This window comes from Danio rerio, chromosome 7, assembly GCF_052040795.2.
Source record: "Danio rerio strain M-AB ecotype USA chromosome 7, GRCz13ab, whole genome shotgun sequence".
Taxonomy (NCBI): Eukaryota; Metazoa; Chordata; class Actinopteri; order Cypriniformes; family Danionidae; genus Danio; species Danio rerio.
In genome coordinates, this window is record NC_141027.1 from 78,085,001 (window position 1) to 78,102,500 (window position 17,500).

The 17,500-nt window shown below is 35.4% G+C and overlaps 1 protein-coding gene across 3 annotated transcripts in view; it reads left to right on the forward strand.

Moving 5' to 3' along the window:
• The window catches only part of smchd1 (structural maintenance of chromosomes flexible hinge domain containing 1), a 70,867-nt gene that overhangs the window by 16,904 nt on the left and 36,463 nt on the right, over positions 1 to 17,500 (forward strand). For 2 of the 3 annotated variants that reach the window (XM_087262277.1, XM_087262276.1), the window contains exons 14-26: positions 978 to 1,100; positions 1,266 to 1,379; positions 2,935 to 3,041; positions 5,688 to 5,770; positions 6,835 to 6,942; positions 8,173 to 8,268; positions 8,376 to 8,495; positions 8,909 to 9,053; positions 11,950 to 12,043; positions 14,582 to 14,654; positions 14,734 to 14,873; positions 15,148 to 15,282; positions 17,211 to 17,444. In XM_087262277.1, coding sequence (XP_087118403.1) covers positions 978 to 1,100; positions 1,266 to 1,379; positions 2,935 to 3,041; positions 5,688 to 5,770; positions 6,835 to 6,942; positions 8,173 to 8,268; positions 8,376 to 8,495; positions 8,909 to 9,053; positions 11,950 to 12,043; positions 14,582 to 14,654; positions 14,734 to 14,873; positions 15,148 to 15,282; positions 17,211 to 17,444 — 1,572 coding nt within the window. Of the gene's footprint in view, positions 1 to 977; positions 1,101 to 1,265; positions 1,380 to 2,934; positions 3,042 to 5,687; positions 5,771 to 6,834; positions 7,904 to 7,993; positions 8,269 to 8,375; positions 8,496 to 8,908; positions 9,054 to 11,949; positions 12,044 to 14,581; positions 14,655 to 14,733; positions 14,874 to 15,147; positions 15,283 to 17,210; positions 17,445 to 17,500 lie in introns of all 3 variants that reach the window. The other variant, XM_087262278.1, reaches the window with a different exon arrangement.

The window sequence follows — 17,500 nt, forward strand, 5'->3', positions numbered from 1 at the left end:
CACCACGGCTGATGTATTTCTGATAGACAGGTAATGTTATGTGTTAAACTATTTTAGTTACTCAAAGCTTTTGTTGATTGTGATGTTATGAAATGGTTATATGCACAGAAGTGTCGTTCAGCCACTGAAATCTTCCGATGAAAGATTGATGTGACTATTATCATAAGGTCCTTAAAAAAAAAAAAAAAAAAAAAAAAAAAATATATATATATATATATATATATATATGTGTATGTTATATTAATATATATATATATTTATATTCATATATAATATATATAATGAAAGATTGATGTGACTATTTTCAGTATCAAAAGGTCCTTTATAGCAGCGGTTCCCAAACTGGGGTGCGCAGTCTGATCACCAGGGGTGCGCGAGAGAATGTTTGTAATAGCTGAAAATTTTATCTTTTTTTATTTTTATGCATTTATCTTGGGTAAACCTCACATGTCATATTTTTCAGAAAAAAAAATAACTGAGAGAAAGAAAACGAGTCACATTACAAACTGTAATTTACAACATATGCATACTCAATCATGTCGCAGTTTCATGTCTGGGTCACAATAGCGCCGCCCTTTCACTTTAGGCGCTAAGTGATTGTACATTCATAAATTTTTCACCTACTATGTTAATTAAAATGGACTCCTGGTTAAAAACTGGCATTAAAAGACGTCAAAGAAGTCAAATGACTGTAGGGATGAACCATCTACATTGGCCTCTTCTATGGAGATGTGCAGCTGCCTTGGATATATGGACTTGGAGGATAACGAACGAGTTGAAGAGGCACAGGCGGGAACAGAAATCTAGCATTTAGAGATTGCGCACGTCCTGTCTTGTTGATATGATTATACATGCTACTGCGGAGACATGTTAATGCGCGGCTGTCAATCAATTCGGTGGGCGGGGAAAACCGATTTGGATCCTTGTGATTTTGTCAGGTTTTTAGATGTAAACAATATATTTGTGTGTGTTTACAGGTGATGTTTCAGGGATATATAAGTAATGTGACGCGCACAGACGTGGCCACCAAACGTCAGTTTCCCTGGGCTGGATTTGAAGCCATTCAATGGGATGGCAAAACTTACAAGAGAGGACAATATGTGAGATCTAGTAGTTTTCACTTTTTTATACAGCACTAATAATCTACACTACAGTCCTGTTTAGTGGCGCATAATTGATACGACTTTTAATATATTGTATATAATAAATGTTAGCACGATGTCATAAACAAATGCTTTTTTTTTTCGTTCCCAATTTTTTTTTAGGTCAAGACTGTGAAAACTAAGCCCATCTTGTATGGCTCTATACTTCAGTTCTTGCTTTATGGAGCATGTGACGGTGATGTTTACGCCACTGGAGGATTTGCCCAGATTGCATTGGTGAGGGGATTAAAAAATATTGGTTTTACGAATGCACTTTTCCAATAATCCACACACTTATCTAAACCTCAACTATTATATTTATTTTTTTTACTGTTACGTTTTTCATAAAAGTTACTAAATTAGATATATAGGTTTCTATACTAACTTTTTTTAAAACTGAATGCTATATACTGATGTATGTCCAATGCGTAATTCTGAGCTCAAGACAGACTAATCTAAACCCTATAAAAGACTTTTTTAACACATTCATTCATTTTCTTGCCGCCGTAGTCCCTTTAATAATCCTGGGTCGCCACAGCAGAATGAACCGCCAACTTGTCCATGGATGCCCTTCCAGCCACAACCCATCTCTGGGAAACATACACACACACGCACACACACGCACACACACGCACACTCATACACTATGGACAATTTAGCCTTCCCAATTCACCTGTACCGCATGTCTTTGGACTGTGGGGGAAACCGGAGCACCCGCAGGAAACCCACACTAACGCAGGGAGAACATGCAAACTCCACACGGAAACGCCAACTGACCCAGCTAAGGCTCAAACCAGCGACCCAGCAACCTTCTTGCTATAAGGTGACAGTACTACCTACTGCGCCACTGCGTCGCCCTTATGTAGGCCTACAGTTTAGATTTCATTTTTAACCGAAAAAAGTTATTAAACACAAGCACATCTTATTGAACATCATTTATTTTCATCACCAATTATCATAGTAGAACAGTTTCTCAAGCAGTTTGTGATGCATTTTGGAAACAAGAGATGAGACCCTGGTCTAATACGCCACCTGGCATGAGAAACCTGTTTTTAAAGACTTACTTTTAGTCATTATTTGCGTAGCACACATATTCTGAATGCCTTCGGCAGAATTCAAATGAGCCATTTTAATCTAGTTTAATTCCAAGATTACGGAGAGATTAATGTAGATTGAAAAAATCAATGCCCACCTAATACACACAGACACACACACACACACACACATATATATATATATTAGTGTATATTATATATTAGTGTATATTATATATATTAGTGTATATTATATATATTATATTAGTATATATAATAGGTTGCTGTCACTTTTTGACTAAATGCACAGATTCAATATAGTGATGCACTCATGGAGGAGCACTGGTTCACTTTAGATAATCACAATCAGCTGTTTACTTTTTTAAACATTGTTTGGTGTGTTTTTAATATTCTACAATTAGGCTATTTATGCAGTAATGACTTCTCGTGAGCCGTATGAAATTTATATTTGAAGGAACACTCCACCTTTTTTGAGAGGCTCATTTTAAGTGGTCTAGAGGTAAACAATTGACTTAAACCATTTTTGAAAGCATTTAGCTGATTTTTTTTTTGTTTTGTTCTGGCGGGGTCACTATTAGCTTAGCTTAGCATAATGAATTAAATCGGATTAGACCATTAGCATTTTGATTATTTGCCTATTTAAGGCAGTTAAGTTTTGATAATTTTCCTATTTAAAGCTCAAGGCCTCTATGGTTACATCCTGTATTAAGATCATTGTGTCTGATGTGTTTCTGCAGGAACCGAAGGAACTGTACGATGAGAAAAAGGTCATTCCCATCTCAAAGATTGACAGGATGGCCACAGCGAAAGCCATCGAGGAGAACATTGAGAATGAACTCGCAAAGTTAGTCCTGCCATTTAATCTTTTCTCACAATGATGCATAACCTCTAGAATTATGTGAATGTTAAATTATGGATAATTATATTGTCATTGTGGACAAAGCCAGCCATTTACTCCATTGTATCTCATTTATTTATCTATTTTTTAAAGGCAAAAAGTTTTCTAGTAATAAAGGTCATGAATCATAAAAACATTTGTACATTTCCTAATGTGAATATATGAAAACTCTATTATTGCTTAGTTATATGCATTGCTAAGTAATTCAGTTGTTCAGCTTTTAAAGTTATTTTTTCAATATTTCTCAGACTCAGGCAGCACAGGTCCACACATGCATCCACTACCTTCCAGTGGCATGCTGTCCTGACGAATGCAAGAACTTAAAGTGCTTGTGTGGCTTTGGGCCCTATCATACACCCAGCGCAACAAGACATGTTTGCCCTGACGTGTTGCTATTTTCAGACCAGCGCAACACTAATTTTCTTGTTTTCCGCCATGTTATTTAAATAGCAAATCTATCCACTTTGTGGACTCATTGGGTGTTTCGGTCTAGAAAAGAGGTGTGTTAAGGCGCATTGCTGGTGCGTTGCTATTTTGAAGAACTAAAATAGACTGTGCAATAAAGCAGCTGAAAGCAGGTCTATAGTCCAGCGAAGAGGACATTTGACCCCGTTTATACTGCCAGTTAAATGTGACCCAATTCCGATTTTTTTGCTCATATGTGACACAGATTGGATCTGTTCTATGACCGTTTACAAAAACTAAAACAACGCATGCATTCTGATATTCAGAGATCGGTTTCAGGCCTCCTTCATATGTGGAAATAAATCAGATATAGATTGGATATGTGACAAAGCAACTGTCATGTAAACAGGCAGATCGGATTTATTGAAGCATTCCTTTCTGTACATCATTAAACTTGCGACAATGTGGTTCTTCTCTGCGGTTTAATGACGTAGGAGGGCTCTGGCTCCGACTCGGCATCGGGCCGAATCCGGCCCGCAGCTCGCTCACGCACATACGTTTATGATGCAGCTGTAAAGCACTGGCCTGATTCCTGTTAACCATATCTGACCTGAGTCTGTGTGTAGAGTCTGGGCCGCTTCTGGCAAGGACTCGGCTTGTTTAAATGATGACAACCGATTAAATTCTTATTTTATCTAGTAATTAGTTAGCTCCACGTTTAAGGATTATTTGAGAAAATATCCATGATACGACAGCAACACAAAAATAAGAATATTTTGTGTGGATGGTCGCAATGTTTAGACGCAAACAAAACAATATTATTTATAAATGGATTATACTTACCATGGCACAGATGCTAGAACCTGCCTTTATGCATGCGCAACATCGTAAATTGTATGGCAAGTGTAAACGCATGAATTGGATATGGGTCACAATTAAAACAACGTGTAAACAGATGGGCAAACAAATCAGATACAGGCAACAAATCGGAATTGGGCATCAAGACCTGACTGTAAACGGGGCCTTAGATGTACGCCTCGCTTACACATTGCTTAAAACATGCAGGATGTACTGCAATAAGCAAATATCTTTTTAAATGAAAAAGAATTAAATAAAAAAAATATTCAAAAATTATTATTTTCTATATAGATATAAAAACCACTGCCTTCATGCCTTCTTCATCTCGGAGGGGCTTTTTCAGTTCATTCATAACAATTTGCTTTTGTATAATGTTATTATTATTAGTAGTATTATTATTATATGCATATTTATATTTGTTTTATTAAAAACAAGCTTAGATTTGTCCACCTGTCGGGTTTTGAGACCAAATGGGGCACAGCATGTGTATTTGGTTTTTTGACCACTCTTCGTTATTATTGTTCGTTTATTCGTTTGGTGAAAATTAGAACTGATTTTAGAAATAGTTTTGAAACAAATCTTTACGCTTGACAAGCTAAATTAATAATGTAGGCTAATAGATGTCTTCAGTGAGGTGCGTACAACACCGTTTACTTATCCATGAAAGAGAGAAAGTGAAAGTAAAGAGGCCGAATGGAGGAGGCTCGATATCCTTTGGATACCCATTTAACTGTTGCTTCCCGCTAGTGAAGTGTTCAGTATTTTTTTATTACCGACCCGCGGATTATCCCCAGTGCCCGCGAATATAACAACCATCCGCACATCTCTAGCTTGCATAGTACGGTAGTGTTAATAGCAAACAAATTTTTATTGCATAACATTTTCCTTTTATTTTAGTTTGAACTGGTGGGATCAGATTAGTGTTACCCATTCTAGGATGACACACAAGTTCCTAACATGTTTTTCCTACCATATGCTCGATTTGCGAAGCGAAAGCCTTTTAACTATGAAGCATGTTTTGTTAGATTGTGTTGGATTTTTAAACCAGTGTTAAACCAAATACACTGTTTAGTAAAATAAACATAGATATGCGAACATAAATATCTAGTAAATTTGTAAAATCGTAATATAAGTTTTGTCTCTAGTATACATTTTCTTGCCATAAAAATAGCTTGAAAATGTTGCATGTTGTAAAACTCAAACAATCAATCAATTACATTTAGTTTGCTGTGTGGAACTTGTAATAGTATTAATAACTGTTATTATTATTACAGTAAATACTAGTAACTGTTACCCAATAAAATACAACATATTTTTGCTTGTCATTAGACTTCCAGACCAATTGAAGATTACATGGCCTGAGGGAAACGCTTGGGAAGACAAAGATGCTTATCCAGCTGGAACACCAATGGGTAAACAGACACATTCACATTAAGAGTGTGCAAAACTGACAAAAAATGATAATGATTACAAAAATTGTTTAGGATATAAATTTTTAATACTTAGTCTGGTTTACAATTGGAAAATTAGATAAATGGCACTAAATCCAGCTACTACGAAATTATTTTTGAGGCCACCCATGACCAATAATGGTTATTTTAGGTAGACGGCACACTTTATGAAAGAATGATTTACACACCAGCATGAAATCGTTGTAAAGCATCTCTCACCCAAAAACACATTTTATTATAACACGAAATTTTAAAGTCTTCTAGACAGTTTTTTGTGTACTGAGAGTACTTTGTTGGATATTTTTTAAAGTGTGTCCCCAGAAAGAATTTTAAGTTATTTATCAAAAGTGAAACAAAAAATAATTTTTAATGTAAAGTTTGTTTGTTTTTTTGTGTGCCATTTATTTTTGAAATATGAAATTTATATTATGTAATATGTTTTTATGGTCACACTTTAAACATTACTCATGGTATTTATTAACGGTAAGTATAAATAATCTTGTAAAACTGAGGTGTCAAATTGTTCTGCACAGTTTAGTTTCAACCCTGCTTTAATACACGTACCTGTAGGTTTCAAACAAGCCTGAAGGACTAAGTTAGTTGGATCAGGTGTTTTATTTATGGTTGAAGCTAAACTGTGCAGAGCTGTGGCTCTCCAGGAGCTGAGTTTGACACCTGTGATGTAAAACATTTATTAATCATAGTTCAAGATTCAGTAATGCATTACTAACGTCTGAATTCATGCTTGTATTAATTAATGCACCGTGAGTTAACATAAACTATCAATGAACTGTATTTTCATTAACTAATATGAACAAATACTGTAATATATTGATCATTGTTTGTTTATGTTAGTAAATTCTAATGAACTAATACAACCTTATTGTAAAGTGTAACCAGTTTATTATACTCCCTCCATAAACCAGTTTACTATACCAACAGCACCACTGCATGTCTTCATAGACCTCATGCTGACTTTTTTATTGTCAATTTTGAACGTTTAGTTTAAATCTGTTCTTGTTCAGGTCCAATTAAAGTGGAGATTTTGAACAGAAAAGGATATTCGATCTCTCGTCTGCCTGGAACAGGCAATATAAAGAAACTGGTGGTCGAGCTGACAGTCACCAGGCAGTGTGAGTCACATCTATATCATTATTGTCAGCACTCAGTTCTTTATTTTTATCAAGCAATTCAATTTTGTTCTTTGGGATCCGATTGGATTTTTGGAAGATTTAGGAATAGATGAAGGATGAACTGATAGCCCTCCCTTTAAAGGACTGATTGCCCCTCCCCTAAAGGACTGACGGACTCTGCTCTAATGGACTGATATCACTCTTTAAAGGACTGATAGCCCCTCTCCTAAAGGTCAAAAAGCCTCTTCCTAAAGCAGTGATAGCCCCTCCCCTAAAGGTATAATAGCCCCTCCCCTGAAGGTATAATAGCTCCTTTCTTAAAGGACTGATTGCTTCTCCACTAAAGGTCTAATAGCCCCTCTCCTGAAGGACTGATAGCCCCTCCCCTAAAGGACAGATAGCCCCTCCCCTAAAGGTTTGACAGTCCCTCCCCTAAAGGACTGATAGCCCCTCCCTTAAAGGTCAAATAACCCCTCCCCTAATTAACTAATAGCCCCTCCCCTAAAGGTTTGATAGCCCCTCCCCTAAAGGTCTGATAGCCCCTCCCCTAAAGGTCTAATAGCCTCTCCCTTAAAGGACTGATAGCCCCTCCCCTAAAGGACTGATAGCCTATTCTCTAAAGGTCAAATAACCTCTTCCTTAAAGGACTGATTACCCTTTCCTAAAGGACTGATAGCCCCTCCCTGGAGGACTGATAGCCCCTCCCCTAAAGGTCTAATAACCCTTTCCTAAAGGTCTGATAATCCCTCCCTGAAGGACTGATAGCCCCTCCCCTAAAGGTCTAATAACCCTTTCCCTAAAGGACTGATAGCCCCTCCCCTAAAGGTCAAATAGCCTCTCCCTTAAAGGACTGATAACCCTTTCCTAAAGGACTGATTGCCCCTCCCTGAAGGACTGATAACCCCTCCCCTAAAGGTCTGATAACCCTTTCCCTAAAAATCTGATAGCCCCTTCCCTAAAGGTCAAATAGCCTCTCCCTTAAAGGAATGATAACCCTTTCCTAAAGGACTGATAGCCCCTACCTGAAGGACAGATAGTCCCTCCTCTAAAGGACTAATAACCTTTTCCTAAAGGACTGATAGCCTCTCCTTGAAGGACTGATAGCCCCTCCCCTAAAGGTCTGATAACCCTTTCCCTTAAGGACTGATAGCTCCGCCCTATGCTATACAATATTTGAACAGTATTAGCAGTTTATTGTTTTCTTTCACTGTTGTTGTTTTCTTCCTTCAGCGCCTAAGAAAGATGACCAAACTAAGAAAGATGTACAAACTAACTCTCACATTGCTGTTCATTCAACCAAGTGGGAGTACTGGTTCAAGACCATGGGTAAAAACCCATACATTATCAAATTCATAATCATTTTATTAATGAACTGCTAATTTTGCCTGCTTAGTTTTGTCTTATAGTACACAAGTGAGTGTTTTGACTTGCAGAGAATCTCACTAAGATTGGAAAATACACACTGCATCTGCAGACCAAGCTGAGCGACAGTTCAGAAAGCCATTGGGTTGGAAAAAAATTACCCAACTACACCCTCAACTTTTCTATTAAAGGTAAAACACCCTTCCTGCATCACACACATCCTAAAAGTATGGAGTCTATGTGTGGAAAATGTACAAATGTAAAATGTACTTTTAGGTTTTCAAGCTTGGGACATTCCAGTTTCTCATAAATGGATCATTCTGTTGCCCTGTTTATCATGCTGTCACATCACACTATTAGTACTAGGCTGTAAAAAATTATTGCTGTAAATCTGGGCATTTTAATACTGGAATGATGTGGGATTGACACTCTTTTGGAGCCAGCCTCTAGTGGCCAGTCGATGAATTGCAGTTTTAGTCACTTCTGTTTTGGTTTCAGTAGAGAGACCGAGATATTTCCACTTGACTTGTACTGAAATGAATAATCTCCGGTCAGGTAGTGTGTTAAATGTGTTAAATGCTCTCTTTGTGTGTTTCTCCAACAGAGGGTAAAGCGGAATCTTTTAAAATCGGTCAGGTTTCCTCTCCTGTCCTTGTTGGAGTTCCCTTCAGCGTCCCTCTGGATTTCCGGGATCAGTTTGAGTATTCCACTCAGCCTCCCAGTGGCATTAAACCCCAGCTGGAGTGCAGGTAACTCACACACCAGTTCTGTAGATATAAAGCACAAACACACTTTAACTACTGATCAGTGTTGGGTGTACTTTTCTGCCGAAAATGTAAAGTGGTTACTTTTCATTTTTGTTAATTATATATGTTCTTCCTCGTACATCAGACTTTAAATGGCATGTCTGATTTATAGTGAAAATACAAAACAAAGGCTACAAGTTTTAATTGTATAGAAATGTTATGAACAATTGCAAAGAAATTATATTTCCATCATAGAGTATATAAGACTAGTACAGACTAGAATATTATTTACTGCTCCAATTCTTTAGAGAGAGAGATATCGCAAACTTTGCCTCAAATTTTGAGAACGATGCTATAAAATTGTCAGATTTCGCTATTTGTGTTTTTTCTTTTAAGTTCCATATAAATCTGTTTTAACATTTTTAATGTTTAAATCTTTTTTTTTTTGTTATTTCTGTTTTTTAAATTAAATTAAATATTTTTTTATTTAATGTGTTATTTAATTTTTTTATAAAATTAAATTTCTTTTAATTTTTGATATTTAATTTAATTTAATTTAATTTAATTTAATTTAATTTAATTTAATTTAATTTTTATTTTATTTTATTTTATTATATTTAATTTAATTTTAAGACTTCCTGATACATTAGACTTTTAATGGCCTGTCTGATTTATAGTGAACATACAGAACAAAAAGCAGCTCAGTTTTAAGCCTGGTTTATACTTCTGCGTCAAGTGCCCGGCGTAACCCACGGCGCATGCTACATGCGTAGCTGTGCATTTATACTTCTGCGCGCTGTCTCTGTTGGTCTACATTAACACTTCCGAAACCCTAGTTGGCAGTGAGGAGTTAATGTGTCTCTGTGTCGAGTTTTTTCGCTGCTGTTTTGCTTTTCCTGAACACTTCCTGAATGTAAAAGTGGCTCAAACTCGCTAATTTTGAGGCAGGATTCGGCGGACATGCAACAACTTTAACTATGAGGTAAACACAAAACAAAACTTACCATCCGGAGCTCCTTCACGGGACTCCACACTTGTAAACAATTGCTCCATCGGGCTGGCGCCATTCGCGTGGCTCTCGGTCCCGCCCAGACACGTCAGCGCTACCAAGCCGACCAATCACAGAGCTTGCGCTATGCATTGTTGCGACGTGTAGTTACATTTTTCTGAGAGGTGCACATCAACAATGCCGACGGCCACGGTAGGGCTATGCGTCAACTCCGTAGCATACGCGTTTATTTAATGCAGAAGTATAAATCAGCCTTAACTCATATAGACATTTGGTGAACAAATGCAAAGGAATTACATTTCCATAAAGGTATTTAAGATTGGGCTGCACGGTAGCACAGTGGGTAGCACGTTCGCCTCACAGCAAGAAGGTCGCTGGTTCGAGTTGGCATTTCTTTGTGGAGTTTGCATGTTCTCCCTGTGTTAGCTTGGGTTTCCTCCGAGTGCTCCAGTTTCCCTGACAAGTCCAAAGACATGTGGTACAGGTGAATAGAGTTGGCTAAATTGTCCGTAGTGTATGTGTGAATGACTGTGTGTATGTTTCCCAGTGATGGGTTGCAGCTGGAAGGGCATCCGCTGTGTAAAACACATGTTGGATATAGTGGTGGTTCATTCGGCTGTGGCGACCCCAGATTAATAAAGGGACTAAGCCAAAAATAAAATAAATGAATGAATGAGTATATAAGACTAGTACAGACTAATGCATCTAATTTATTGCTCTAATTATCTGTCTTTACACAGATGTATCGCATATCAATAATGCAGATTGAGAAAAGATGTCAGAAAATTGACAGATCCCACCAATTCTCTCTCTCTCTATTAATTTCCTTTTAATCAGTTTTTTATTCTTAGTTGTTTTTATCTCTTATAGTTGTAGTATTTTACATTCTTTTTTATTTTTTGGTTTACGTAAAGCATTTTTACTTGCCATTGTGAATGAAATGTGTGTATACAGTAAAAAGATTTGCCTTGTCTAAAGTCTTATTTTAGAGAGCAAGAACCTCCCACTTCTTTAAGAGAAACTTTCTGCTCATGTGATGATCTGAAGTCTCTTTGTTCTGCTGTCATGTGAGAATCAGAGGCTGGGGTGAAATTTAATAAACAGTAGAACAGGGGTTCTCAACTGGTTTAGCCATGGGACCCACATTTTTACATGGTCATCAAGCCGTGACCCAAGTTTTTAGGAACTATAATACAGTTTTAGGAGTTATACTTAATTTGTATTTATTTGTTAACATAAACAAGTAGTGACCGATACATCATAAGAAAGTCACCAAGACTTACAAATAAACACTATTTTATTGCTGTCATTTAACAAAATGGATCAAATTATAGAAATATTACAGAGTAAAAATGACAAATACTGTTAATAATAAAATGTTAATAAAACATGTTTCTGGTTTCTAAATGTTGTTTTAATTAAGAAGGTTTCATACTCTCTTTTGAGAGCACCTCACATATGATACTAAGGCTTTAAGTCTTTTTTTTATCGTCTATATATATATATATATATATATACATACATACATACATACATACATACATACTTATTCGGGGTCGTACTTGCGCTTCGACATATTTGTTACAATAATTAAAAGAAATTTCACATGTCAAGCAGTAGGTTTGTCGCGCACGCATTTCAAAATAAAAGTCAGTTTTAAGCAAAATAAGTAAAACATTTTTACTTTTGTTGTTTTTTTTTGACCACACACCCCGCGACCCACTGATAATGTTCCTGTGACCCACTTTTGGGTCGCGACCCACCAGTTGAGAAACACTGCAGTAGAATATTCTGAAATTACTTTATCTTCCAGTACCAAAATGCAGACTTCTTCTAAATACAAAGCATTACGTTGTGTTTTCTGATGGAATAATGTCTCTTTGTCTTTAGTTCACTGAAGTTGAGTTATGATGGGATCGCGTTTGGGACGACTGCAGTCATCAACAATGTGAGAGCCTTGGGAAAGATCAAACAGCAAGGCAAGGTTAGCAAAATCTTAGCAAGAGCGGTGTGCTCTCGCTTGATTGTGAGTTTGTTTTGATTGTTGTGTAGCTATGAAATTATTTTATTGCATATAACAAAAATGGTTTTAGTTTCGGTGTTTGTTAAGGAGTCAATGTGTTCAATGTGAGTGTAAGAACTTGTCAACTTAAAGGGGCAGTTCACCCAAAAATGAACATTTACTGGCTATTTACTCATCCTCAAGTGTTTTTAAACATTTATTTCGAGTTTCTTTCTACACTAAACACTTAAGAGTATATATTTTAAAGAAAACTGAAAACCTGTAACCAAAGGAAAAATAATGACTATGCAGGTAAATGGTTAGAAGATTTCAGCAGTCTTAAAAAGTATGCAAGACGCATTATTTGATTATTTTATCACCATAAGAGTTGTGTATTCTCTCATGATTGTGAGTTTGTTGTGATTGTTAGATCACACTCTCTAACAAGCCAGCAGATTCGCCCAACACCAGCGTTTAACTGAATTGATAGTCTCATATGAATATAGGAGTTGACTGAGAAGGCAAGAGAGGAGCAGAAGCAGGAGACGAAGTAATGATGAAAAAAAAAGAGCAGAGTTTATTGAATATTGTTAGTTGCGTATGTTTCAATGCCAGGACAAATCCAGCAAGTGTTATTATACCACAAGCAACAGCAATGGAAGATTACTGCTTCACAACATTGTCTAGAGACAATACAGACCTTGAAATGGAGACATTCTCTCATCTCTTACTCTTGAAAACAGGTGTCGCTTGAATCCACACAGTCATAAGATTACCAATATTGAAAAAAGCAAATAACAAAGCAATAATTAGTGATAATAAAATGGTAAACCTAATCAAATGACAAATAATAATCAAATCATTAACTAATAATATATAGTATATAAATGACTGATCATATGATCAAATAAAATAATTAAATGAATAATAAATTAATTCAAACAAATGAAAATAAAACACAACATAAATGAATAGTTATGTAACCTGGGGGAAGTGACACTGACAACAGGGGTGAGGAGATAAATGCAGGGCTTTACTGACAGGATGGTCAGGCAAGCAGTGATCAAAACAGGAGCAAACAGATGTATGTGGGCAATCCAAAGTTATAATCGAAGTAGCAGGCAAATAGTCAGAAGGCAGGCGGCATACAGGAATAATCAAACAAAACTAAGCAAAGATTCAAAACAACAGGAAAACGTGTTGTAATGTCACTAGAACAGATAACAAGACTCAGCAATGAGTGTCTCTAAGTGAACTGTATATATACAGTTGAATTTAGAATTATTAGCCCCCCTGAATTATAGACTGCTTGTTTATTTTTTCCCCAATTTCTATTTAACGGAGACATTTTTTTCTACACATTTCTAAACATAATAGTTTTAACAACTCATTTCTAATAACTGATTTATTTATCTTTGTCATGATGACAGTAAATAATATTAGACTAGATATTCTTCAAGACACTTCTATACAGCTTAAAGTGACATTTAAAGGCTTAACTAGGTTAATTAGGTTAACTAGGCAGGTTAGGGTAATTAGACAAGTTATTGTATAATGATGGTTTGCTCTGTAGATTATCGTGAAAAAAAAATTAGCTTACAGAGTCTAATAATATTGTCCCTAAAATGGTGTTTACAAAATTTAAAACTGCTTTTATTCTAGCCGAAATAAAACAAATAAGTCTTTTTTGTCGTCAATATACAGTATGTAAATCCATACTTTACATATTCGGGGTTGTACTTGCACGTCGACGTATTTGTTGCTATAAATGAAATTTCACATGTCATACGGTAGGGTTGACGCGCAACTAATTTTCAAAATAAAAGTCCGGTATATGCAAAATAAGTAAAAAAAAAAAAAACTTTTGTTGTTTTTTTTGACCACACATTCCTGAAAATGAAAATGTGTCCGCGACCCACTTTTGGTCTTTAACCACCAGTTGAGAAACACTGCTCTATAGAGCTCTACCTATACTGTTAGCAAGATGTTTACATATAATTTACATAAAATATTATTCAAGCTCATTTCTATAGCACCTTTCATAATTCTTGTTTTAAAAAGCTTTGTTATTACAATACAACCACTATGAGAAAAAAGTGCGTACAGTAAACCTGTCAAGCGTATACACAGATAATCTGCACAATTATACAATATAATGTACTTTTTCAAAAGTATGCATGTGTAAAATATATTTTCAGGCAGGTTATCTGATTTTATTAACCTAATGTGTGTATTGATCAAGGGTTTGTGCTGTTCTTGCAGGGTTAGAAAATATTTGAAGTATTTTTTAATCTTATTTTTCATGTTTTAGTACATTTTATCAATAAAAAGGCATTTAGAGTAGCTGTTTAATGTACTGATACTTTTAGAGACTGCTAAAATATGTGTGGATGTATTTAGCATATATTATGAGCATGCTATTGCTGAAAATAACCAAGCAGGGTTTTCATTTATTTATTTTTATGCAGGGAAAGTATTTGTATATAACTTGAATTTGTATGTGTGTGTGTTTGTTAACAGAAGCACACAGTGAAGGTGCGCATCCCGGGGCTGAAGCAGGACATTGATTCTTTTCAACTCGCTCTGGAACCTGGTATGAAAAACAAAACAAACGTGTTACAATAAGAGGGATTGTTAAGCAGAATATCAAAAGTCTAATATTTATGTTGCAGGTCCTCCACACACTCTGGTGGTGTTTCCAGATGGAGATGTGCTCTCTGTTGAGAACGGGACGCCGGTCAACTTTAAAGTGGAGGTTCATGATGAGTGCCAGAATATCACCGCTCATCCTAAACTCGCCGTCCGCTGCCAGGTGACGCTCACAGACAAACACACTTTTAAGAGTTATTCAGTTTTTTTACACAGCTCTCTGGAATGCTTTGTTCTGATTGGTCAATGCCAACATAACAAGGTATGTTATTCCCAGATGACAACCGATTACACCAATAATATTGACTTATTGAGCTAGTATCAGTCACCTTGACCATTAGGGAATAATATGTTAATTGACTCAATAAAGGTGGTCGCACATGATGATTTGATGATGATATGTTGTGTAATATATGTGGTTTGATGTGTGTTTGCAGATGATGGGAGCTCCTGATCTGCCGGTGGACATTGTGGACTGCAGTAACACCGGCTCTGGACTCATGCTGACTAAACCACTGTCTCTGAAGACTGTAAATGCTGAACAGATCTTTACCGTAAAATTCAACATCCCTGTAAGATATACATACATCATTTACTCTATTTTAGACCATTTTGATCATATCTCTGAATTCTGTGCATTTAATATGTTAATTCAACAACATTTTAAAAAGAAAATTTCTAGGGATGCATCTCTGTAATTTTATTTCAAGGTCAAGTACTGTTTCAGTTAAAGCTTAAAGTCTAAATAAATTTCTATAGCACACTATAAAGCAACAGACATGCTGTACAAGAACAACACAATACAATAAAACATTCAAAGAAACTTACAACATATGAGAAAAGAAAAAAGAATGTAAAATAAATACAATGCAATGCAATTATAACTGACCTTAATCAAAAGCTGGGGAAAACAAATATCATTTGTAATAAATAAGTAATAAATAAGTAATAAATTTCAAATAGGTCTTTGCTGGCTTTTTTTTTCTTATTTAGCTAGTGTTAATGTGTTTTTTTTAATTATATAGTTATATTATTATTATTATTATATATAGTTAATATAGTTATATTATGAATAAAGAGTTATATTTAAAGCATTTAATAACTTAAAACTTTTAACGTTTTATTTAAATATTTAGTTCATATAAACATAGAATACATTTACATTTATTTCAATAAAAACATAACCATTTTTGTAATTTTTAAATATTGTGTAAATTAATATAAATAATTAAAGGTCAATTTTAATTAATAAAAACAGAATAGTAATTGAACAATATTCAAATATAAATGATCTATTTTGACCTATTTTCTTAATAGCTTATTGATATTATGAATTATTATTATTATGGTTATTATTAATAATAATTCATCGTCATTTGCTTCATTTTTTTTAAATATAAAAATTAAATTTATTAATAATATAAAATAATAATTTTTTATGCTCTAAATCAGAGATGCCCAAAGTAGGGCCAGTAGGCCAAAGTTTGGCCATGGGAACCTTTGATTTGGCCCACCGTCCCAACTGAAAAAAAGAGGGGGGATAATGGGAAGGTGCTTGAAGCGAATACCTTTGACAGAGATTGTGATTTCAAATATAACGTAACCTTTTCTTTCAAAAACTCTACAAAACAAGCCAACTAAAATTAAATGTTTCAATTAAATGTTGGACTTTTAAATCTATATTTCACTTGACAGATAGAGAACAAAGCACAAGACATCGGTGAGCAAATCAAGGCAAAGACAGGAGCAGCTCAACTAGTGATATCGGCATTGAACTCCATTGTGCTATAAATGGGATTGTTTATGTTTTCTAGTTATTTTTTATATATTAGCAAATAAATTAGGAAATTACCCATGGCAAACCTAATGTAATACACTTTGGTGTGTGTATACACAGGTTTGGTATATACTTGGCCCACAGCCCTCAATCAAGGTTGTTTACCAGTTGCACCCCTGCTCTAAATTCTATAAAAATATATAAATTAAAGAATATAAATTAAAAATATATAAATAAATAATTATAATAATATATAATTTTAATCATTCATTCATTTATTTTCTTTTCGGCGTAGTCTCTTTATTAATCCGAAGTCGCCACAGCGGAATGAACCACCAACTTATCTAGCACGTTTTAACGCAGTGGATGCCCTTCCAGCCGCAACCCATCTCTGGGAAACATCCACACACTCATTCACACAGACACAGATACACTACCGACAATTTAGCCTACCCAATTTACTTGTACCTCATGTCTTTGGACTGTAAAGGAAACGGGAGTTTTAATATATGTTATTATTTATGTAATTATATTTTTATAGAATTTTCATCCTTATAATAATAATAATAAATAATATTAAATAATAAATAATGCTCCAAGTAGTTTTAATGTATTATTTAAAGTGCATGAATTGATATTTAATGTGATCATTAAAATTGTTGTTTTGTACGTGCGTGCGTGTGTTTTATGTTTGTTTAATTGTTTTTTTTCTTTTGCACGCAGAACCACAGGACAGTGTCGAGTGTGGAGCGTCAGCTGCGTGTTTTGCCCAGCACTCGGATATCCCGTATAGAGGTGTACAGACAGGAAGAGGGCTCCGATGATGTCATGGTGCTGCAGAATTCCGAGCGCATTGATTGGACGGCAGGAGACACACTGGGAAACCTGTACTTCAGACTGTATGACGAGGGCAACAGACTGGTGTCCCTCCAGCCAAAAATAACCAGCAAAATTAAGGTACCAGTTTGATTGTGCTTTATTTGTATAGTTTTTTCATGCATATTCTGTCATTA